This window comes from Rattus norvegicus, chromosome 18 (assembly GCF_021556685.1).
Source record: "Rattus norvegicus strain SHRSP/BbbUtx chromosome 18, alternate assembly SHRSP_T2T, whole genome shotgun sequence".
Lineage (NCBI taxonomy): Eukaryota > Metazoa > Chordata > Mammalia > Rodentia > Muridae > Rattus > Rattus norvegicus.
Window position 1 is genome coordinate 6,818,014 of NC_141551.1, and position 26,355 is coordinate 6,844,368.

At 42.8% G+C, this 26,355-nt stretch overlaps 1 protein-coding gene across 2 annotated transcripts in view; it reads right to left on the minus strand.

Annotated features, from left to right (window-relative positions):
• Window positions 1-26,355, minus strand: part of Chst9 (carbohydrate sulfotransferase 9) — a 283,410-nt gene that overhangs the window by 12,861 nt on the left and 244,194 nt on the right. For both annotated transcript variants that reach the window (XM_087592584.1, NM_001170470.1), the window contains 1 exon segment: window positions 19,275-19,312. In XM_087592584.1, the coding sequence (XP_087448710.1) occupies window positions 19,275-19,312 (38 nt within the window).

Below are 26,355 nucleotides of genomic sequence, written 5' to 3' on the forward strand. Positions count from 1 at the left end.
CCTGCAAGGCAGAATTCTTGTTCTTATTTTCAGGGCACTGGTGTGGAGCAATGAGCCCAAAGCCCTGAGTTCTGATGCCTAAGTGTAAGGTTCTATTTTTTGTATGTGTGTGTGTGTGTGTGTGTGTGTGTGTGTGTGTGTGTGTGTGTGTGTGAGAGAGAGAGAGAGAGAGGGAGGGAGGGAGGGAGGGAGGGGGGGATATAGGAGTTGATTGATTCCTGGGCTGGTAAGAAGGCTCAGACATGATTTGGATCTAGAGTGGAAACAAAGGATTCACTCTAGGAAGTTGTATTATGACCTATATATGGGCACAAAGGAACACACACACACACACACACACACACACATACACACACACACACACACACACATACACACACATACATCAAAATAAATAGATTTAAAAAAGGTTATCACAGGCCAGGCAGATGAGTCCGTCAGATAACACTGAAACTGGCTGGGATATATCAGAGGGGTAAAGAGGAACAGAGCAAGGGTCAGCTCACTAGGAGAGAGTTGGGGGAATTCCCATTGGTTGAAGCCTGAAGACGCACAAGGGAAGAAAGCTATTGCAGGGTTGGAGATATTAGGGTTGAGTTGATCATCCCAGTTTGAAGACTAGTCTGCCTGACCAAGTCTTTCTTCTACCTGTAGCTGGAAGGTTTTAGAACAGAGTTTTCATTTCTGTTTCCCCTAAAGCACAACCTGGATCAAGGATTGTGGGCAAGAAGATTCCAAAGACTCTGGCAGGAGTGAGCATATGAAATAGGGAAGGGTGGGCAGAGGGTACAGGGTGAGTCATCACACAAGTTGGCTGAGTGGGAGCAGGGACTTGAATCCTATGAGGAACTCCCCGAGGAAACACACGATATGTGTTCCAAATTCACTCACAACACAGGAAGGACTCTTGGAGGAGAGACCTTGTGACTCCAATTGCTTACCGGCCACTCAAAGCAGATGCATTAGGACACAGATAAATTGCGGGTCCTAGGTGACAGCTGGTCAGAGTGCATGGGAATACTAAGACTGAAAGGACCCTGGAAGACAGCGCCTGAGCAGTTAATGAGTTAGCAAATACTCTGACACAGCAACTTCTAGTTTTTAAAGGTGGGTGGAGCCATGTGACGATTCTTGGATGTCACAGGATCGAGGTGATATTGTTGGTAGAAGCCTCGAATCCCAGACACTTTCTGTTACTCTAAGTAAAGAACTCCAGTTCTAACTCACTGTAGCTACACTCCCATTGGAAGTGTCTGTTTTGTATGTGTGTGTGTGTGTGTGTGTGTGTTTCTTTCTGTCTGTCTGTCTGTCTGTTTGTCTGTCTGTCTGTCTGAGATACAGCTGAAGAAAAAACCAACACCTCACACCATGTAGACCATAGTCACATTATGCTGATCTACAAGAGATGTACGTAAAAATGCCTTCCCCGTAGAAGTAAGTCTGGACTTCTTCAAAGTCACCAACTTTGAGCAAGAAGCCCCCTGGGCCACACTGTCAGAGGGTATGCTAAAATATTACTCTTTTGTGTCCTGTGTCCATGTCTTTCTTCTCTGATCTCCTCTGGTCCATCATGCTGTCTTCTCAGCTTTGGAGTAACATGACTTCTGAGGTGGTTGAAATTCAATTAGGGGTGAGCACTTGACCTAGGAGAGTTATCCATAGATTGCTGGGAGCGAACGAAGGGGCTCAGGGGAAGGCACTGCCCCGAGAGTGGAGCTACTAACTAACTAGATTAATTAGTACAGCTTTCCTGTGGGCTATACCTAGAAAATAAGAGTAGGCATGGCCAGTTATGGGAATGAAGGGAGTGAGGAGAGAGCGAGAGCGAGAGAGAGCGAGAGCGAGAGAGGAATTAAGATAATAGTGTGGCCCCACATATGCTGTGGTCCCCACATCATCTACCGTCTAGTGCCACTTCAGCTGTGGGAAGGCAAGGCCAAGTGTGAGGCTGGCAGGCCACTGCAAGGACACATTCCATTGATCGTATTTGGTTAAGTCTCTACTAGCCCCAGATCAGATTCTCCTGTGTCAGCACTTGTGAGTGACACACATGTCCCTCTGGCTGGTGTCATCCCTGCATATGTGACAGCTCAGCTTTCCTCAAGGCAGCCGCCCCAGCCCACAGTGAGTGCAGGGAGCACACACTGTGGTGTGTTACTGTGGGTTGTCTCTCAGCCAGGAAAATTGCTGTCTCTGGTACTAGAAACTGCCATGGGTGTCCTGATACTATGCTGTATTTCTTTTCAGGATTTCAGTCTGAGGATTCTGTGAGGGAAAATTCAAGTGGCAAAGCAGGATAGAGGGGCAAGAAAGGACTAGGGGCCAGAGTGCACTGAAGTTGAAAGAGTGGTGATCAAATGGGTACTTGTAAGCACCCCCTCACACAGATGCACACACACAGATGCACACACGCATTCCTGCATCCAGATACATTTTATTAGTTTTATTTTAGTGGATTAGTTAATTAATTATATGTTTTAATATTTCTAAGGGCTCCAAGATAGATTATATCCTGGAGACAATTGCACTTGATTCTAGGTGTACATTTATTACGTGGCTATTGGAAGCAGCTATGGCTGTGGTCATGGTCTCTCTTTTTGTGCCTGCTCTCTCTGCAAAAGCAATCCTTGGTTTTTGGCTTCAAGGCAAGAGTCCTCTGTTTTGTTCCCCACAGCTGATAGAAGACGACTCTCTCCAGGCCTGGGAGTATCTGCCTTCTGCTAATTACAGAGTGCAACTGGCAGAGGGGTGGGAGCCTTGAGATTTCTTGCTAACTTTTTCTGCCCCCCTTTTAGGCAGAGTTCAAGACTCTGAATTACAGCTTTACCTCCACTTACTCCAAGTCTACTTGAGCAATGTTAAATGCCCACGGCCAATAGCTCTGACAGCTGTCAAGGCAGCTGGCCACCAGCAGGGGCTGCCGCTGACATCAATCACAATCATCCCTCATATCAAGACACTGATTCTAAGTCAATGCTAGAGACACATTTATCATAAAGCAAGAGAAATAATTCTTGAAAATCCCTGCAGACACTGTGTCTTCACCAAGACCTCTCTCTACACTTGTGCTATTTGCTAGGGGCAAACACATATCAGCAGCCCACGCTCAGAAGGAATATCATACTATATCCACTCCATCTACTCCTCACATAAGGAAAACAAATCGTTCATGGCAGGGGGAAGGAGGTCTCAGTTTCCACTCAGGAGTTTTCTGAGGACACACCAGGATGATGGGCCAGTGGTAACTAACTGTTCTGAAGCCAGTACTGTATTGGGATGGACGTGTAAGGATTTGAGCAACACTAACTATTGGCTCAACTGGCCAGGACAAGGGGAAAACACTTGTGGCTTGCCCATCATGTGTGAACCACATATAGAAACTTCAGGGTCCAGTCTATGCTTGCTCCTGAACATGCCCAGTGCTACTCTATAGTTTTTGGCACCCCTCTTTCTGCTGGGAATCCCTGTTTCATTTAACACGATGTTCCTTAGTGATGACTATCAGAAGAGGATATGGGATAGAGGATGTTCGGCATGGGAGTCGACAGATCTAGGGTGCAGATATGATGTGCCCAGGACTGCACTAACAATAGTGTCTATTCCATACTTCAGCTCTGGCTGATGTTTAGGGCCCTTTGTTCATTGAAATCCGTCAGTGGTGACTATGAGAGCTGAGATTGAAATACAGCCTTGTCTGGCTTCTAATAATGAGTTCTCACTATGTAGCAAAGACATTTCCCCCTCAGTGACCCCCCACATCTTCCTTACTATTTGCTGAGCTACCTTGAAGGGTGTCCAAGTCAAGTTCCAGTTAGTATGGTCAAGTCTGTCGCATTGTCGAGCTTTTGGCCATCTCTCTTCTACAATTACTTGTGTCGATGCCCCTTAAGAGTTTGCACTGGATTATAGCATTCCCTCCAGGAAATAAGAGGGAGGTTTAGGAGACTCATAAAACTCATCAAACTCTCTGGACTCCTAAGTTTCCCTCACAGTCTGACTACAGAAGCAGTAACCAACTGCTGTGGGATAGAAGACTCTGCTGCAGCAGCCTGTCAGGGAACTTCTTCAGCGCCGCTGCTGGACTGGGCTTTTTTGTGATGCAGATGCCCGATTCGCTCACATCCTTTCTGTAACGCCCTTAAACTCATGCTTCATCAAGCTGGGGTTGGAAGCAAGGCTTTCTTTGTTCTATATTGCTTCCTATATCTGGGGTGAACAGGTATTTATGTGTATCTTCCCAGAAAAGTGATATAATCATTGGATACCAACAAGAAATAAATACTCTCATAATCTCAAATGCGTTGGCGTGGCAAGTGTGAAGCTCTTGGTCCTAGAGATCGCCGAGGTTCTCATCATTTGCTCAGCTTTTGCTCTAGCCGCACATCAAAGCCTCTGACTTCATGTGTCTCTGATGCTTCTTCTGCTCCTATGTTACTGTAGAAATATCCAGGTAGGGTGTTGATAGGGTGAGGTGGTCTTCACTCCATCCATGGGTGGACTTTCTAAAACCATGCAGTTTGTAACTTCACAGTTAAACAGCTACAGATCTGCGGGGAGACCGTGCTCGTGTTTGGTGGTTGTGCAGTTGAACTGCACTTGGCAAGAGGAAGGGATAAACTCTGGGGACTAGAGAACCTGTGTACATGACTTTGTGATCACAGAGACACTAGCTTTATGATGCCGTTTCCATGACAATTGGCATATTGAGGAAAACTTCTATCTTCTGCAAGGGTAGGAGGCTACCTGATGTCCAGGTGAATAATCTAAGTTCCTACTCTTATCACTAACACTGTCTTCTCGGTGCCCAGCATGGGACTCATTTTTAATCAAGTTTTGTTTCTATCTTTGTGAACGGCCAGAGAGATAGGAGGTAGATTTTTTTTTTCTTTTTTTCGGGGCTGGGGATCGAACCCAGGAGATTTTTTTTTTTTAATGTTAAGTGTTTTGGTTATTTCTCTGAGAATCTATTGCTTTAATTTTAATTCTAATTGATTAATTTTGCTATTAGATGCACATATTTTATTACTCCTGTGTTATCTTCCACCCATATTAGAAACCCTAGTCCTGCCAATCAGTTTTTCTCAAGTTCCTGACTTTTCATATTTCCTGCTACCCATTTAGTTTAACCAGGGCCATCTGTGTGAGCACTGGATTGGAAGCATCCATTGAGGCCAGGTAGATCATTGGAGGGTACACAACTGAAGACAATCATTTCTCTGCTCCCTGGATTTGTCGGTAGAAAATAGTCCAGTAGTGAGGACTAGGTCTCCCTCTAGTCTTCCTCCATCTGCATCTAACTTTAATGAGTTCTTTCTTTTTCCGACCTAGTGCAGGCATCCACCGCAGGCAACCATTTCATGGTTGTTATGCGGTGCCTGTCTTTTCCCATCTTCTGCTCTTACAAAATTTCCAGCTCCGGGTCCACATTACTTCCTTTCCCTAGGCTTCCCCTCTTCCTTACTGAAGAGTGCTTGCTTCTGCTCCCCCACTCAGAAGGTGTCTGCCTCCAAGGTCACTGGTTTCGTTCTCTTATCCACTTTATCCAGACACCTATCTCTCCAACACCTCCTTCATTTCCAGCTGTCAAATCTGCATTACCTCAGGTCAAGGAGGACAACCTTAGAGAATGCGCAGGTGCATAGACCAATTAGCAGCAACATGGTGTGAGCCAAGGCTGGTTGGGAGACCTACATTCACAGCACCTGAAGCCCAGGAGCTGGTGCAGTGTAAGGGAGAGAGTGCAGAAGGTCTGAAGAACTTTCCCCACCCTGCTTCATTGACTGAGTCAGCACTCTCCCCCACATCCTTCTCACTAGAGTATTGATGATTAAATTAGACTGGTTAAATCCACCTTCCATTTTAATGTGTGGAAGTGATGCTTATCTCATGGGCTGTACAAAAAAAAAATGGAACAAGTGTAAGTGCTTGCTCTGCAGTTTATATTTTTGAAGTAGTTTTAGTCAAAGGTTGTATATATTTTGTCAAAGTAACCTTTGCAGGGTATTTGATCACACTGCGAATCCCGAGATTGTGTTATTACTGAGAAAACCCGTTTCTAGTTGTGATAGGGCTCAACCCTAGCACACACCTTTAATCTAAGAGGTTTCTGTTTATTGTAGACAGGATTAAATAGAATTAACCATAGGTCAAAAGTCAAAGCATGCAACCAATTGACAGGAAGGAACATAGGAAAAAAAACCGAGAAAGTAAGAGGAAGTCAGGAAGGCAGAGAGCAAACAGGAAGTAGAAGGGAGACATTCAGTTTGAGGAGTTTGAGACGATGTGGAGAAGAGCTTCCTTTTGGAATGTCTGTTGGGGAGGAAGCTGAGTGCTTTCTCTACCTCTCTGAGCTGGCAGATTTTGGTTCCCAAGTTTTTATTGATAAACTTGAATGTTTGAGATTTTGTTAAAATAATAATAATCATTTTTCCATAGCAATCTTCAATCCGGTTCATATCATACTCTACTAACTCCTGCCTGTATTCAGAGTTCAATCTCTATCTGCTTCTTCCTAAAACTCCTCACCCCACCTACTATCAATATTTTACTTAGCTCTATGTAGACCATTGTCACAATTGACAGAATTAATTAATCAGTACATTTATTCAAGAAGTATTCGCTGAACACCTGAGGTTTGCACTGCTTTCTGGTACGAGACTACAGGGGTGAAAAGTCTGAAAAGACCCCTATTCTCTGTGTCTCAGATGTTTATGTGGATGAAGACAGGAAAGGCAATGAGAGTAAATGAAGAAGAACCTTTAGGTGATGCTAAGTGGATGCAGACACTAAATCAGAGCGATGTATTCAAGTGTATCAAAGGTGAGGCCTTGCTGAATAGATGCCCAGGGAGGAGCTATTTTCAGATGCAGTTAAGCTAAAAAGAAACATGAGACATGGCAGCATGACATTTCAGGTATGGCAGGCAGCAGACATGCATGCCTTGTATTGAGTGAATTTGGACAGGGGAGAGGGTCTGAGCAGGCCTATGTGCTTGGAGCTGGGATGGCCCACTGAAACACAACAAAATGAAAGAGAAGGGAAGGACCACTCTCTGTAGGAATACCAGAGTGTGGGCTCTTCATGTGTGTGTGCTCATATGCTGAACGTATGTTCGATGTTTGTGGCACACACATGTGCACATGTACATTTGGAGGTCTCAGGCATCAATCGTCATCCCCCATCATTCTCCACTTCAGTTAGTGACGCAGTGCCACTCAACTGAACTCAGAGTTTGTGGCTTGGCTACCCTAGCTAGCCCTGCACAATCCTGTGTCAAAACCTACCAGGTGCTACGGCTCCTGGTGGCTACCATAGCTACTGGGTCACATAGGCTCTGGGGATTTGAACTCCAACCCTCACATGTATTCAGCAGCTCTCCAGGCCAAGATGATGTGTTTAACAATCGAGTTGTAACATAAGCCACAGGGAATCATAAGATGATTTACATTTTATGACACCCGCCCCAATAGCTGGCCAAGGGTAAAACAGACTTGCGGTTGCAAGAATGGAAAGAGGAGGAAATCAGAGTACCCTAGGGACAGGCTGGCTGCTTAGGACAAAAGAGGGAACTATAAGACACAGTGTGGAGTAAAGTTCCACACTAACCGTCCCAAGATTCTCCAAGATTCTTTCCAGATTCGAAAACACCCAGTGCTTGCTTCTGTGGTCCACCCTTGGAGCTGGATAATCTTGGTGTTTAAAGCTCCCCAACCTCCAAGATCCTTCCTCGACCACTGACCGCTTTTTATCCATTTTCAGTGTCTCTAACCTCCTATATTATCTCTACTACCTACACAAGGAAGTGAGTAACATCAGATGACATGAGCTCTGTTATTCTGTGACACTTGTCGCAATTTTAGCTCCTTGGAACAGACTGGGTGTTGGCACTTCCTCTCACATCCTTCATAACACAACCCTAAACACAGGGTGTGTGCAGAAATTGCTTATTGATTGATGGAAAGCAGACATTGCTGGTGCTCGTCTCCAGCGTTTCCCTGGTGTGGAGGAGGGTGATTATCTGTCAATATTCATTGCATCATTACAGCAATACACAAGGCGTTAATCATCCCCAAGATAACCAGATGAGGCTTTATTGTAATCTCTTTCTATTTTGCTGGATAATTTCACTTGCTTTGGAAGTTTATGAGGCCATAAGTGGCTCCCATCTGCTGATGAACATATTTGGAGGAGTCATTTAGTCTCAAGTATGGAATACTTGAGGGGAAGTTAAATTGTAACTTTTACATTAAATGTCATCTTAGTAACAGAATCAAAATTGGAAGCATGTGTTCAATTTTGGTCTTTCATTTTCAAAGCTCTAGGTCAGGCAAATAATTAATTTCATTTGTTTACAAAGTAGATTATGCCTAATAAAATCTATTTTGTTTATGGTCACATTTTGGTTAATCCATTGCTTTGGAAAATGGGAGAAATCTGATTGGCTAATCATTCAAAATAGTAAATTGCATTATTCTACATCCACAGAACATTGGCCTAATTGAATTATCCAGTAATTCTATGATGAAAATATTCTCTTTTAATAGACTCTGAGCCAGGCACAGCAGTGATGAAATACTAGGGTGTCTTGTTTTTCCCATTTTTGTTTGATGACTGACCACAGAATATAACATTACACCTCTGTGGTTAATAACTTTTTTTTCCACATTAAGGCTAATAAAGACTAGGTCGCTTTCATTGGCTACTTCCTGGCACTCTGAATTTTCACTATTTGTATATATTTTCTGTCCTCTTCAGACATTTGTTTTCTTTAATAAGTGCTACTTTGCAAACTAAAACTCAAAGGAAATTTGTTTTTCTTTGTGTATAATATAATGACAATTGTGGTTACTTTCTCTCCCCAGTGAAAGGAGAGTTCTCTAACTCTCAGGGGCATCTGCTGCCTCTCTTAAGGGGGTTTTCAGATGGGCTTGTCAATCAATCCCCTGGCCAGGAGAACACTCCCATGAATGCTGAGTCACTTAAAGTCACTCTGATGAGAGGAGGAATAATTATCCCCTTGATGAAATAATAAACCCACGTTTCCCACCTATCTGCCCTCAGTTTGGTCACCTGCAGAGCTGCTGACTCTCTGCTCTGCTGAGAGCATGGCTTTTCCTTTTCCTTCTTCTTATCTCCCTGCCCTCATCACACAGCTACTTGTTTGGCATGTGACTGCTTTCTGACCTCTGTGCTGATCTCAGAGCTTATGGCTTCCTCTCATTCCCTTCTGATCTTCTTCCTCCTGACAGCTCCAGGTAGTCCCACCTTGCCTGCCTCACTGTTTTTCTCAAAATTGAATTCAGTTGGCCTTAAGCCTCCTTCTGAGTTGGTTCTTAATTTCTTTTTATTAAGAAGACCAAGAATCCAAAGACGGGAACCTTGATTCTCTTGGTTACATGAGTGAGTGAACTGAGGTTTGTTGATATGTTCTGATACAGACATTCCAAAGGATACTGCTATCATTTTAGTAAAATTTAACAAGCTAAAACATTTCAGTTTCCCTTCATACCTTTAGGAGCAAATGGCAGACAACAGATATATATTTGGAAAGACAGAGGAAGGAAATGAAGGAAGCAGACTGACGAGACCTGTGGCCTGAGTCCCACATCTAGTGCACAAGAGTATCACTAGTGATGAGATGCATTTGCACTGGAAAGACTGTAGACACAGCACGTTTAGCACTGAATTTCAATACCCCAACCTTCTCAAATGAGTACCTACATAATAAAATGGTTATATCAACAGTTTCAGAGAGGTTTTTAAAACATCAGATGCTTTTCTGAAAGATGAAAAGCCCAGGACACTGTTGTGTTGAGTGAGTGTGAAAGTTTTCTGCTTCGGTTTTGACTACATTCCCAAGTGTCTCTCTGTGTGCTCTGTGGAGAAAAATTGCCATGGGCAACAGATTATCCAAACACCTACCTTTTCTCTTTCTTTCTAGTTTTTAATCTCTTTTTAGTTAACACATTTTTTTCTTTGAAGAGATTCACATGATTAAACAATCTTAATTATAAAAGTAATTTAATGCACAACAGGAACTACTGGAACAAGCATATGCTCTCCATGATCTTCTTCAAAAAGTCGTCATAAACACTGGCCCAAACTGGTATCAAGGACTGCTTCAGTCTTGGGGCTAAAATTGGGGTTCTAGTGAGTGTCGCAACTGAGCTAGAGAGACAACCACAGAAGCCAAGGTAGAGTAAAGGGGAGGAAACTGTTCCAGAATGAAACCTGCCTGGACTGAGCAGGAGCTGGGTTATTCTCTTCTGATAAACTGAGCAGAGCAACACAGAACAAGCTGAGACTTGACCTGTAGAGATCAATGGCGTGACACATTCTAGTGTTGCTACTTACCACGCCTGAGATCTTGGTCAGACTACCTCATCTCATTAACCTTGGATCCTTCCCTCACTGTTCTATTGCTACAAAGTTTAAATGAGGTCTTTCTGCATAAAACCTAGCGTTGTAACTCCACATGTTCATAAGCAATCATAATGTCACCTACCTTTCTTATTTTTATTTAATGCTAATTATGACATGACCTAGACAATTGACACCGAGCATGTCCACTGTATGGCCATATGTCACATGCAGTCAAGGAGACTTATGAGTGCAGCCCAATACAAGTCATAGGCTACTTAAAACATTATGAGATTTTGTTTTATTTTTTATTTACTTGATTGAACAGTTATGTAATGTGAACTTTGTAGATGACAATGTTATGTTCTGGTATCAAAATGTTGGACATGTCTGTCACCTAAGCCCAATTTCAGGCCTAAGTTGTTTCTGTCTGTATGGGTATTAGCGTACTGGTCCTCATGGGATTTTTCTGACAAATTAGTGCAACCCTGAGATCCAGTGACTGCCATAATCACAGGTTGTGGGTATTCATAAGCACCATGTGTCTTACCTGTACATTTGATTGCTAATGATTTTCTTCATGTCATTCCAAACATATATTTTATTATTAGTATCATTTCAAACACATGAGATATGCTAGAGAGAGGCCCAGTCATTTTAAATGTTTGCTGCTCTTCAAGAGGACATGAGTTTAGCTCCCAGCATTCAAGTTGGGTAGCTTAGATTCACCAGTAACTGCAGCTCCAGGGGATCTGATGGACCTGCACATTCTTGTGTCATGGGTACACATACAGATATGTACACAGCAATAAAAATAAATCTTTAATTAACAACAACTCATTAGAGCCATTTTCTGAATCTACCTTTCTTGTCTCCACACTATTTCCAGAAGTCCTCACATAATAATTTAATTTTTTTGACTCTAGAGCTTGAAGGGGCTCAAGACCCCATATGAACAACAATGCCAAGCAACCAGAGCTTCCAGGGACTAAGCCACTACCCAAAGACTATACATGGACTGACCCTGGGCTCCAACCTTATAGGTAGCAATGAATAGCCTAGTAAAAGCACCAGTGGAAGGGGAAGCCCTTGGTCCTGCCAAGACTGAACCCCCAGTGAACGTGATTGTTGGGGGGATGGCAGTAATGGGGGGAGGATGGGGAGGGGAATACCCATATAGAAGGGGAGGGGGGAGGGGTTGGGGGATGTTGGCCTGGAAACCGGGAAAGGGAATAACAATCGAAATGTAAATAAGAAATACCCAAATTAATAAAGATGAAAAAACAAAAACAAAAACAAAAAAATATACAACAGCATTTAAGCTGAAAAAAAGGGTTGGGGATTTAGCTCAGTGGTAGAGCACTTGCCTAGCAAGCGAAAGGCCCTGGGTTCGATCCCCAGCCCCGAAAAAAAGAAAAAAAATAAACTGAAAAAAAAAAGAAAGCAGCCTTGATGTTTATACTTAAGCATGTGCTAGCTCTGTATCTTAGCTGACCTTTAATAAAGACTGTCATTTCTAAATCCCTCTTTGTAACCACATCACGTGCCACCATCTTTTGATCCAATTCAGTCTTGGATTTTTTCAAAGATTTGTTAAAAAAAAAGACAGAAAGAAAGAAAAAAAGTAAGAAAAGAAGACTCACAAATTGGACAGCTTTAAAAAATGCAACTTGAATCAGGAATGTAATCTTGAAAGAGCTTAAGATGACCTCCCTGCCAGTTCCATTAGGACAAAGAAAATATTTTTAAGTCAAAATAAGCCGTTTAAGTACATGGTCATTTCTGTAAGAATGTTGTAAGTTAGTGAACCTACTTTAAACTTGCAAGCTCTAAAGTTCATGCTCCCATGAAAAGGCAGGAGTAAACAACACTGACATGTTCAGGTTAAGGCAAGAAACCAAGTAACTTTTAACCCAAGCAAGTAGGGTACATAGAATACAGATGTAGAAGAGAAATAAAGTCATGGGTGCTCCTAGCCCTGGGTTTCCACCTGTACCTGTGAGGTCATTATTTGAGAGAGCATGTGCAGTGTTGACCTGTTTTCTGGTTTGATTTCTCACCTGGGAAGGGTTCAGGACAACACCTGGTTTCTGCCTCACAGAACCAGTGACACCTAGGTGTGAGCTTAGCCTAGTGCAGGGAGGAGACTGCAAATTTAGCAGCAACTGTGGCTACTGAGATTACAGTTCAGTCAGTGGGAGAATTTCTATTAGCAACTGGCTTGGTCGTTAAGATGTGCAAGGTCTGAGAATGGACATAAATGATCTAGGCCTGAGTTCTTCCCTTTGGAGCAATTCTATTCGATCACAAAAATCATACTGGGATCTATCCTTTCTAAAGGATCAAGAGTGGAAAGGGCTACAACAAGGGAGCTGACAAATGGGATTGCAGAAAGAAAGAAATTATTTGAGTTAAAGTCAGTTCAGTCATATACACACAGAGATGAGGGTTACGGTATTGTCACTAAGTAGAGTACGTAAAGAAGTAGAATAGGAAATTCTTCTGGGGGTGGGTGGGAGTATCTTTTCAAAAGGAGAACAAGAGAATTTGGGTTTGGAGTTTATACTCAAAGTTAGGACCTTATCTTGTAGACTAGAGAGAGAACAGTTTTTTTTCAGTCCTTACTTTGTAGAAAATCACACAAACTGCTTGCAGTGGTCTTGATAGAGTTCTTCTAACCTCTGTCATATCTAGAGCAAGGGTATGAATGAGTTATACACATTGTTTGTCTAAATTCTTACAAGATCCAATCCAGAACTGGGAGACTAAGGGCTCCTCTAACCTTGCAGACTGTCCCCTGGAAGTCTACATGGTGACATAGACATTTGGGGTAAAGACAGAGTGGAAGCTGACTGTAGGCTGAAGAGGCCTAGATTGGTTGCTGTGCCTGCCCCAGACAAGGATGGGAAATGTCTCTGACAAGGATGGGAAATGTGTCTTCAGGGTACCTGGAAGGTTGCGTCTCCCTCACAGCTTTCCTGACTCCATATCTCCAGAAGGTTCTAAGTACCACTCCAAATGGTATTCACCAGCTTACCCTACTCATTAGGGGAACACCTGGGGGGTTCAATGTGCCTCTATGTCCTCCTATTTGGGGGACATGGAGCAGGTATGGAAAAGCTAAAGCATTCTGCTTTCTCTGTTTCTCTGAGGCACAGGTTGTGTTCTCTCGCCTGGCCCATCCTCAGCTGACTAGAGGCTCAGTTTAGTATCTATGTTTTGCTCATACACTGGCTGTTCTTGGTGGTTGTCAAACTTGTTTTATTTGGTGGAATTGAGACAAGGTCCCACTATGTAGCCCAGGTCACCCTTGGAGTAATGGTGACCCTCCTGCCACAGTCTCCCCAGAGTTATCAAAGTTTGAAGTAGACATGAGGAAGGAAGGTACCATGGAAGAAGATGAGGAAGACGAGGTGAAGGAGGAAGTGGAGGAAGAGAGGAGGAGGAGACAGTAGAAGAAGAGAGTGTATACGTGATCTAGACACGTGTGGCTTTTCTTGTTCAAAGGAGTGAGAGAGCACACTTCTGACTTGTGATGTTTAGAGTCAAACACATGGTGGGGCTTAGTGAAGCCCTTGGCTGCCGTGAGTTAGTCCTCTAATCTGTATTCAACACTGGAATCACTGGTCCAGAGGTTGATAGTCGTGTGGTTTTTAGATCTCTGTTAATATCCAGGATGAATTGAATACATAAGCAGAGTCAACAATCACTCCCAACAGCAGTAGTGGGGGTGGGGGAAAGTAGGCTGAGAACCAATATTTTCAGCCTTCTATGGGTTGACTTGTATCTTCTGGACAGATACACTGAAATCCCAGTGTCTAGTCCCTGTCAATGTGATCCTTCTTAGATACAAGATATTTATAAATATAATCAAGATGAGTTCATTGATGCCAGTTAAAGCCAGTACAGCTGGCATCCTTACAAGATGATGGAGGTAGAGTCATAGGAGGAGAAAATCAGGCAAGAATTGAAGTGATGTTGCAATGAGCCAGGGATTGCCCAAGGTTGCCCAAGAATCCTGCTTATGGGTTTTACAAGAAAGATACCCTCGATGACACTTGGTTTTGGACTGGTTTTGAACGTATAGTGTCCAGACCTAGAAGACTATACATTTGTCTTGTTTTGAAGCCCTCATTTGCACTAATCTGTTATGGCAACGCTAGAAGACTCACGAAGAGCCTGGGTATACACTTGTGGACTTGGCCTCACTGACTTGGGCAATCAGTGAAGGCAAGCCTGTCTTGATGCTAGCTCCTGAACTAGGGTTGTTTTCCACAACAGAAATACCTCTTCATAAAGCATGGATCCCCACATGTAGTCCCCTTCCTGGCCACCTCCCCGCAAAGCCCTGAGGTCCCACTGTACTAAGGACTTTGATGACTTGCATTATAAAGAACATAAACAGCCGGGGTTCATTTACCTGAGGTTGCAATTGTTGACTCTAAAACAAGGCTGTTTCTAGCATCAAAAGGAAAAGGCTCTCAGGTTCTATTTTCCTTCTCTCTTCATGATGACAATTATTTGGTTTTGAAAATATTTTTGGAAGTATTTTAAGGTATTTGCTTTAATCTACCCTGAAAATTACTCAGCACACCCATAGGAAGCTTCGTCTCAACGAGTAACGGTTTCCAGATAGGAGATTACTGCCGCAGTGAGTTGCCAAAGACAGAGCTGAAAAATGGGTCATGCATTCATGACATTTGGGACAGGAGCTGCCAAGGCCTTTGCTGTTCGCCTTTGTTCTTTCCCATAAACAAGCCGCATTAACGAGTTACTTTTCAAAAGCAGTCTGATTTCCCCAGTGAGCAACATGGGAAAGAATTCAGGGTTCCCTCCAGAGGACTCAAAGATTGTTTGTCCTCAGAACTCAGGTGCGCTAAAGGAGCTGGAGGCTAAAAACACACACTAGATACTGGCCAGGGGGTCCTGAGCACGGCTTCCACTCCAGCCTTGACTTCTCAGGTTGGTCCATAGCTCTGTCTACACACTGTAGGGACAAGAAAGGACGAGAGGACAGGCTCGATTTTCAATTTCACTTTAATTATGCAACTTATAGTGTCCAGCAGGAAGGATTTAGGGCAAAACTAATACTCAAAAGAGTTTTCCATTTTGCATTGTAGTCTGATAAGAAATTCTGTTTTGACTATCCAAAGTGAGTTTTCAAAACTGGTTCTCCTGGGGCTTGTGGGATGGTGCTTGCCACCTCCGTTGGATCCCTGGAATGTACACTGTAGGAGAGACCTGCCTCTCACAAGGCTCTTGAGAGCACAGCGAGGGACATCCCTCCCAACCAATGAAAACAGATGCTTCTCAAGTGCCAAATTCCTTTGTTAGCATAGTGATTTCACAAAGAGGGAGACAGAAGGATTATCAGGAGTTTGAAGGCACCCTGGGCCACGTTAGTGAGTACCAGGCCAGTTTGGGTTGTACAATAAGATTTTATTTCAGAAAAATGAAACAAAGCAGGGGAAAAGAGGAAAAAAAACCATAAAACAAAAACCAAAGGGGGGTGGCTTAGCTGTTCTTTCAGAAACTGGTTAAAGTTGTCAGACGACTCTTTGAATTGTGTTTCTGAGGACGGGAAGCATGTCCCTTATTGGAAGAACGATGAATAGAAACTCCACTGGGGTATTAGAAATTTAAGCTGTTGGACAAAGATTGCACAACGTGATTCTCTATTCTGAGAAGGACCGTGTAAGAAACACATTAAAGCATTACTCTCTTGCGTTAAAGTTCAAAGACGTTCAGTTGCTTATTGAGACTGGCATCAGATCCATGTTTAAGATCATGAGTAAATATTTGGCGTTCAGTTTTGGTGTCCGCACATTCTATTAGCTTAGTCAAATGAACAAAAGAGTAACACAGAGGAAAGGAAAATTCTCCTGTAAGGACATGTCTCAATGCAGCTGGAGATAAGCACATTAAATGAATTAAGCCCATCATGGAAAGGCAACACCATGCTTTCTTTTTACTTGTGGTTCCGAGATTTTACGTAGAGACATAAAATTTTATATATATATATATATGTATATATATATATGTATATATATATGCATGTATATATGTATATATATTTATATATATGAGATTTTCACATATATATGAAATGAAAGTAGATGTACCCTAGGAAGACAAAGGGACAGATGGAAGGGAGAAGGAGGGAGAGAAAGGAATAGTTTTGAAAGGCAAAATACATGCGCATGGCAGAGACTTCACAATGAAAAGAACCTGATTCACTAGACTTCTTAAAAGATTTTTTTGACTATTTTTATCCATTTTATCAATGGGGAAAGCAGACCTCTTGATGAGAAAAACATTCTATCTGTGTTAAATGCAGAAATATAACAACAATAAACTTTGCAGGTCTTAACTATGGCTAGTTATAAAACCACTGGGGTATGCCAAAAGAATGTAAAGAGGCAGAGCTAAGAAGGTAAATGAACCATGCCAGAGGCCAGCTGACTCCATTGTTACACAACAATTATAGTCTCAAACACTGAGCACACTGCTCTTCTCCAGTAACACAACCTTTACAAGTATATTCGAAAGCAAGTGAGGGAAGGAAATGGGAAACCTTTTGGCTACACAAAGGGAAATTACATTCATGCTTTTGGTCCTCTGAGATCCCTGCCCCCTGGCCTCTCTCTCTCTCTCTCTCTCTCTCTCTCTCTCTCTCTCCTCTCTCTTCCCCTTCCTCCCTCTCTCTTTTCATGTACACACATTTCCTCTCATTGTCACTAAAGCTTCTACACATTTTTGTGCACACAAAGAATGGCATTGTAAGATTCATAGCTATAATAGTGGATGTTTCTGATGGTTGACATTGATGGTCAACTGGGAAAAGAAAATCTAGAACCACTCACCAGGCAAACTTTCTGCTCATACTAGTGAGGGGTCATCTAGATTAGAGGTACCTCTGGTCACATTTGGGGGATGTTCAGTTATACTAACTGAGGTAGGAAGACCAACTCTGAGGTCTGGTGGCACTTTCCTGCTGCAGCAGCCCAGATATAAGGGCCTTTCTGGTGAGTTCATGTAGCCCATGGTTGCCTCTGTTGCCATGTTTCTGACACAGGGACTCAGTTTCTTTGGTTTGCCAATGTGGGCTGAAGAGATGTGGCTTCCCAGGAATGCTCCAGGCTGTTAGCACCAGACTGGAACTCAGGAAGCATCCAGTCTCATGGAGTGGATCAGCTACCATGTAAAGAAAAGCAAAAAGGGGAGGGGCGATAGATGCTTATTTCTGCCTATTGATTTGGTTGTAGGGTATATTATGCCAATTGAGTTCTCAGTGTTGGAGGTTTAAGGAATTAAGCGGTATCTGGCACTGACTAGACAAAAGCTGTGTCTTTATATTTGAGTGAATTGCCAACAGGAACTACAGTTGGAGCTTAGTTTTGAAGTTGTTAGTGACTTAGATAAAGGAGAGTGTTGCCACAGAAATACAGACATGCAGGCACTTCTGTGGTATGTGACTTTGATGGAGTATTTATCTGGGAATGTTGCAGCCACATTTAGATGCTGTATGAAAGCAGAGAGGCAACTATTTGGGAGACCACAGGAGAAGGATGGGAGAGAAGCAATATGATGGGAGGGGTAAACAAAAAGAACAATACACATGCGTGAAGAGGCTACAGTGACCCCATGTGTCCCTGATTGGTTTCCAACCCCATCAATACCCAAGGCCAGCTTGAACTTAGAGTGTCGTCCCCAAGCCTCAGTCTCTTAGAGCCTCACAGGCACACCCTACCACATCCCATTTATGTGCTGTTGGAGAGACAATGCAGGGCTTCATGCTCTTTGACAAGCACTCTACAACAGAGCCACAGCCAAAGTCTCCTGAAACCCATCATTTGCATGCTAACTAAAAAGACAATAAAAAGAAACATTAACAATGAAAAGCAGAACAAGAGAGAAAGAAAAATGTGCCTTGCCCAGTATAAATGCAGAATTAACCACCTTTCTCCTTGGCAACCGTGAGTTATAATTTATACCAGAGAAAAAGAAAGGAAAAAGCCATGGAGATTTGTATCTGTGAGTGAAATTTGAGCAGTGTTTTGCCACAGGCCAATGTCAAACTTTTCTGAGTCTCTTGAGCAAGTAGCATGTGGAGTCCCTGCAGCTCAACTGGCCTCTCCAGGGGTCAGGGGGCCGGGCATGATAGCTCTTGGTGATGGCTTCCCCTGCTTTATCCCATGGGCAGTAACATGTCACAAATCTCTTAAAGAGTACGTATACCTGGCAAGTCACAGAGACTGGGCATGGAGAGTGTGCAGCAGATAGGAAGGCACAAGCCAAGTTGAGCACATGGAAATGCTGAGAAGAGAGATCACCCTGAGGTGCCTTTCTGCTCTAGTGGGCCCGGGTGGCTATTCAGTTTAGCCTGTTGAATCAACACTTGGGAGAAGAGAGGACAGTCACCTGAGTTGGGAGGTATTTGTTCCAGAGATCACAACATGGTCATGGGAACACTTGTGTGTTTGGAGTGACAGAGTGTATCCTTCATTTTTGGTGGGATGAGGTAGAGGGAAAGAATGGGGTTGAGACAGATGAGAAAGTCATTCACAGATGAGTGACATCTTGGTTGTCAGAACCAAGACTGTATCTACTGCTCATAGTTAGTGATGAGCATAGCCTGATTGAAACATTTACTAATGCTTAAGTATCTGCGTTTAAAATGACTCTGAGTTGGGCTGGAGAGATGGCTCAGAGGTTAAGAGCACCCGACTGCTCTTCCAGAGGTCCTGAGTTCAATTCCCAGCAACCACATGGTGGCTCACAACCATCTGTAATGGGATCTGATGCCCTCTTCTGGTGTATCTGAAGACAGCTACAGTGTACTTATATATAATAAATGAATAAATCTTTAAAAAAAATGACTCTGAGTTATAGTTTAGGAGGAGGCGAGGAAATACCTGATTGGCGCTCTGTTTCTGGATTTTTCCTGTAGTCACTGAAAAAGAAAGCAGAAAGAAATTTTATATAAAGTCACACCCATCAAGACATAGTGTAGGATTTGGGATCCTGCTTGGTCCTCAGTCAAATCACCCCACGCTGCCATGGGCTCTGTGGACAAGGGTCCGAATCACCACAGAAACATGTACAGTGTGGCAAGAGGGAGAGCATGATGTCAGACCTGAAAAGAATGTGCTAGGCAAGGAGAACTGAAGTGCAGTAGACACTTGCTAAGGACGATGACTAGCAGGTTCTACTCAACTGTGCCGGAGCAGCAAAGAAGAGGTGAAAGACCAGAGCCTGTCCATGGACCCAGACCAAGACAACCCCAACCTCTGACCTCAGGAGGCTCCAGCCAATCTAAAACTCAGGATCCTCCTACTTTAGCCTCCCCACTGTGGAGGTTACAGGCACGAGCTGTGAATCGCTATTTCCAAAACAGCATTGTCCGGGAAATGATGACCTTCTTCATTGTTACAGTGCTGCTGGAGACTGAAATCCAAACCAGTGTCTCAGGCTATATCTTGGTCAGGATGGGACCAGTTCAGAGAAATGGACAGAAGGCAGCCGACCAGCATGAAAAGTAAGAATCCAAGAAAAAGCTGCAAAGGTGTAAAAAGACCCCAGAATGGCCAGTGTCACGTGAGTCAAACACAGTAGGTAAAAGCTTCAGCAACAAGGAATCAACAATCAAATTTCCAGGAAGGAAAAGCGATAAATAAATAAATAAATATAAAATAAAATGAAATAAAAAATAAAAATAAAAAAATTGATAGTACCTAATTTATTGTTTGCAAATTGCTTTATGCTGAATACTTTATAAGCATATCTTTAAAAAATAAACCTCAACGGAAGTAATCACAGAGCCAGGTAATGCAGAGGTAATCACAGAGCCAGGTAATGCAGAGGTAAAGCAATATTGTATGTGACATGATTGCAATTCCAGCATTTGGGAGGATGAGTTAGGAGAATTACCAGCATGAGGTCAGATTGGACTACAGAGTGAGAGTCTGTCTCAAAACCCAAACCAAACCAAAACCAACTCAACCCAAACAAAAAATAATGTAGAGAAATTCCATGTGACCTTTATCCAGATTGCCCTAGTGAGAACATCTTAAAATTAAGACTGGTATAGAATTCGAATCATATATGCTATATGACCCGGGGAGATTGATGTCTTTTCAACAAGTGTAACTCTGAATCTTCAGGGCTGTGTGTGTTAGTCGCTGTTTCCTTTTGCTTTCTGGGTAATATTCCACAGTATGGATGTACCCAATTAATTGTGTGGTTTCTGGGCTTGGCTACACAGAGTAAAGCTCCTGTAAAGATAATATATAGGGTTTGGACGGGACACAAATGTTCATTTTTCTGCAACATATACCCAAGGATTTGCGTGTGAGTCACATGTTCAATCTTTTAGGAAGCTGCTGACCTGTGGGCCATCTATCCTGATAAGTTTACTGGATGAAGGTGTTGTCACCAAGCCTGGTGCCCTGAATTGAGTCCCTATTCTTACATGCTAGAAGGAGAGAAATGATTCCCATCAGTGGTACATTATTGTTATTGTTGTTGTAATAAAAAGAATCTGGCAGTCTGTTTCTTTAAAAGACATAACACAAGAGCAAAACGCTCTAGTCATTTTATCATCCAATTATAAGTATACATTGAACTTGTATGATAATTGAGTATTAGGCAAGGCGTCATTCAGGGCACAGCAGAGATATAAGGAGCAGAGAAAATAGATTGGAATACTGACAGGCTATTTGATTAAGCTGTTGCCAAGAAATGCTGGAGGCCAAGCTTGGTGGTGCCGGATAATAAAGAAAGATTTTCCTTGTTTTTGAAATCTCCACTGGACAGTCATGATATGTTTTAGTGTTGAGATTTAACAGGTTATATGCAGATAGCTTTAAAAAAGAGAGACAACATGCTTTGAGGGAAAGCCTCTGCATTGGCTTTTAGGACCCGGAGGATAGAAAGAAATGGCTCCTTCCTTAGGGCCTCCCACAAGTGCAGCCGGTCAATACTTTGCTGTTAGTTGTCCCTGAACTTCTGACCTCTAGAGCCACGGGGCTGACACATTTGTGTTGTTGCTTTCTAAGCCACTAACATTATAGTATGGTCAGCATCTGTATCTGGATTTCTAACGCACAGATTGTTTTTATTACTGGTCCTGAGATGATGCACACAGGGACCATTTGCAGTAATAGGCACAGTATGTAAACAGACATGATTGAAGTGTGCGGGAAGAAGTACGCTGCCTTGTACAAATACCGCATTTTATGCGGGGAATGTAAGCATCTTTAGACTTTGAATGTTCTGAGAACAGTTCTCCAAAGTCAAGTGTGAAAATGAGTGCGTGTGTGTGTGTGTGTGTGTGTGTGTGTGTGAGAGAGAGAGAGAGAGAGAGAGAGAGAGAGAGAGAGATCCCAATGGACCCTGAAAGTGTTTTATTATTGTGATTAAAGGTATGTGTTCATGTTCATGTTGTCTGTGTGTGTGTGTGTGTGTGTGTGTGTGTGTGTGTGTGTGTGTGACATGTGTGCATGTATGAGTCTGCAGAGGCCAGAGGAGGAGTTTGGCTCCTCAGGAGCTGGAGTTATAGGTGACTGCTTGTGTGAATGCTGGGAACAGAACTTAGGTCCTTTGGAAGAGCAACAAGTACTCATTCCCACTGAGGTGTCTCTCCATCTCCTATTAGTATTAATGATGATAGAGCAATCACTGTGATTTGATATAGCAGAATAGGAAATAAGCTCTGAGAAATCCTCTTATTCTAATCTGACAGGCATTTAGGGCCATGGAGAGAAGTCGGTAGCTATTACACACAGCTCTGTGGCTATTCCTGGATGATGGATTCTCCTCCTCATACATTTCTCCTGGGAACAACAAGAAGTAGAAATCATTTTAGTTAGTTAGTTTGTTTGTTTTGAATAGAAGACCAGGGATAGAATGGTTTATTCATCTTGTCCAAATTGACATTGTTTATTGTTGAAAACCATTGTTTGGTTGCATAATTTTTATGGGACGCCCAGCAGCATGGGTTGGATGGAATGGCTTGTTTGCTTCAGGCTTGGTCCTTGTTTCATGTGGTTTTGTTCAAATGCACTACAAGGCAGGAGGAATAAGAACATTTCAAAAGGTTTATGGACTAGAAGCCTGATAAGATGCAGGAATGTCTGCCTTGGCTATTTATGTTTGATTGCCCAGTGTCTCTAATGAATGGAGCAGAATGAGCTACCATAGGAGGCGGTGGACACACTCGCTCATCCGAAGTTGAACATGTTGAGATCCATGGTCCATGAAGTTGAACATGTTGGGATCCATGGTCCATTGATGGACTTCAGGAATAGAAGTCGGAGTGACATTTCCAGCCCATTGCCAGCAATGTTTCAGGGGACTGACTTTTCTATAATTTAGTATTCTTGAATAACTACATCCTATTCTTACAAGTTCACGGATACCCGCTCATCCCTCCTACTGTACATTAGTTGATTAATTACTTCAAACTGACAAAAAAACTTCAAGGAATTTTCTTTTGCTGCCTAAACAATTTAGACCAGTGATTTACAACCTGTTTAAGATAACAGGCCCCTTTGAGGATCTAAGAGGAACTACGAATCTATCCTCTGAAAAGTGCTGACAGAAAGCAATGGCAAAAGGCTTCTGGACCTTGAGCGAGCAGGCACAGATCTTCAAGAATTTGCAGTTTTTAAATTTATTTTGGATGGTAGGTCACAACATATGAAATAGCTTCTCAGATTCTAGCTCTTTTAATGACTTCAATTCCCTCAAAACTTCAGATTCATCACTTGTCAACTGTTTCCTGTAATTTAATAAACCAAAAGCCTTTGTCCCAGGTTGTAGAGTACAGTATGTTAGTTTTAAAATTATTGTAACTTAACTATGCCAGACACCTTCGAAATGCTGGTTATTCAAAGATAAATGCAGCAGAGAATCAACAGGGTCATGGTCTAGAAGAGAGGAAGAGAAAGTGAGGCAAACTGTAAAATGTAAAAAGGCCGTAATTGATGACAACGATGATGAGGATGATAACGATGATGGTGGTGGTGGTGACAGAATGTAGCTCAGGATGGCATAGAATTTATTGTTTAGCTCATGCTAATGTGAAAATTATAGTTCTGCCTTGGCTATCCTGGTGCTGAGATGATAGAGATGAACCATTGAGAGATGTTTTTAATCAATTGAATTATGACTGACATGATCAGTAAACACAGAGAAAGGCCAAGAAATATTACTAGTGTCGAAGAACATCTAGGTTTCCCATGGCTATTTTGCCACTAAACACTATATTCTCTTACAACATATTCAGAAACATATCATGAACAGTTCAGGACACTATAGATTAACCTTTCGATGAACATGGTTATAATACTTTTTGTAGCCTTAACTTTTGGATGGGTGTGTTATTTTGAAAAAGAATGTCTGCTGTAGGCTTATGTATTTGAACACATGGTCCCCAGTTGGTAACACTGTTGTGGAGTTATGGGGTGCCTTAGCTTTACTTGAGGAAGGGAACCCATGCATATGAGCTTTGAGAGGAAGGCTTCATAGACTCACTCCACTTTTAGGCCACTTTCTCTGCTTATGCTTATGGTTGAGAATGTGGTGTCTTAGTTTCCTGTTCTAGTCACCTGCTCACATGCCACATTGCCATTATGGACTCACACTCCGAAATCATAAGCCCAAATAAAGTCTTTCTTCTTTAAATTGTGTTGGTTATGATCCTTTATTATAGCAACATGAAACTAACTAATGCAATACGTACAGTTGAGCAAATGATTGGTAATACTGTAAATACAAAATAAGTCCGAGTTCAGAGATAGGACCTGCCTTTGACCTACAGGAGCCATAATCATGAGAAGGCAGAATGGGAGAGAAAGTAAGTAGACAAAAGAGTTGTGATGGAAGAATCCTTACCCATGGAGGATAGGGTGCCCTGAACCCCAGTCATTTGCCTCATGTTTGAGGTATCTGACAACTTGGAAGCTGATATGGGCTCTTCAGAAGGGAGGGTATAAGAAAGAAGAGTGGAATGGTAAATAAATTGGACAGAGTATGGAGAGCTGGAGCATAGTTGGGGCTTTTGTAAGGGTGCAAACACTAGGAGATAGCTTTTGGGGCTTGGACTAGGGAAGAAGATAAAGAGGGAAATCAATCAAAGCATGTGGAAGAAGTTGAGGCTAATTGGTAACACATGGCTACAGGAAATCAAGGCCAGAAAGAATTCTATCTGGTGTTACTTATTAACTTATTCAATGGATACCATTGGATCAGCTTCCTCAAGTCATACATGAGGACTGGGGTATGAGGGGTCAAGTGTGAACAAGAGAGTAGCTGCCAAACATCTTGCTTCCTGCTTCAAAGACCTTGGCTTCATCCCTCCTCATCCGTGCGTACGTCTACGTGTATATTGTAATCTACATTTAACATGACCCTTTCTGGAGAAATGAATTGCTTTGACAGTGTTCCACATAAACACTTTCTTGAGGTGTGTGGGGTATGGGGTGAGAAATGGCAGTTCTTCTTTCCTGGTGTACAAGTGTGCAATTTTAACCTACAGATACAGAGAAATTTGGTGACATGTAGCTGATAAGTATTAGGTATTACAAGACCAACCCCCTGATAATATGTTACAAATGATTCTAGAATCTGAGAAACCGGACCGATATGGTGGTGCTGTTTCCCTCACTTCTGTGTCTTTTCAACAGAAGCAGCTTGGCGCTACCTTTCAGGGTAGACAGGGAAACAGCAAAAGTGAGCCAGTGATAGGTTGGGGCAGAGGGAGGTACAGAAGTTCTGGACAGTAAAGTCTGTTTCTTTGCTGAAATACTTGGGAATGTAGGTGCTTTGCACTTTTGTTTTATTTTGGATTATGGAATAAATTTATAGGTATAATAAAAGATCTTTGAATTGAGGTCCAATAAGCATGGTTAGCCTCACCCCGGCAACTAATATTAAAGGGACTGCTATCAGCAAAGCATTCGGCATGGTCCAGCATTTATCAAAAGTGAATTGTAGGATGTAATGTGGGCCATCTATTAATATTTTGACCCATAAACCCGTCTCTTCACTTCATTAGAGCAAGAATCAGAAACAACTTACATTTAGCATGTTGGAGGTTTAGTAAGGCCTCTCCAGTCATTAAAAAACATGGACTACCATTCAAAAATTTGTCAAATATATAAAAAGTGTCAGCAGTGGGCTGAGTTTGGGGGCCCCAAAAACAAGCAATATTGCTATATTTCTCGGCCTTAAATAATTTATATTATAGGATAGGGGGTAAGCAAGGAAAAAAAAAACACCAGTAAAATTGCAAATTGTGGTAGTGTAACTAAAAACAATAGACTGGGATTACAGTATCATAAGAAGAGATGGTACAAGCAAAGGGGAACCAAGAAATACGGAAGTCAGAGGCAAACGGCATGCAAAAGAATCACGGGCCAGAAAGGGCAGGTTATGGACATGAGATCCAGGTTGCTGAAGTTAATGAGCAGGTAGAAAGGAGCAGTAGGCGAGGAGTGGTGAAGTGGGCAGGGGGCACTGAGGAGCCTGAGATAGCCTCAGGGGGCACATGGTGTGAGGAGCCTGAGATAGCCTCAGGGGGCATGTGGTGTGAGGAGCCTGAGATAGCCTCAGGGGGCATGTGGTGTGAGGAGCCTGAGATAGCCTCAGGGGGCATGTGGTGTGAGGAGCCTGAGATAGCCTAAGGGGGCATGTGGTGTGAGGAGCCTGAGATAGCCTCAGGGGTCATTGGTGTGAGGAGCCTGAGATAGCCTCAGGGGGCATGTGGTGTGAGGAGCCTGAGATAGCCTAAGGGGGCATGTGGTGTGAGGAGCCTGAGATAGCCTCAGGGGGCACTGAGGAGCCTGAGATAGCCTCAGAAGTTCAGTGAATCAGAATGGAGGCTGAAAGACTAAAGGCCCAACCTCCTGTCCTAGGAGAGACACAGATGTGCCCAGTAAGGTCATGGCTGTGACAGAATAGGACAGATTGCAGATACAGGTTAAAGTTCTCTGA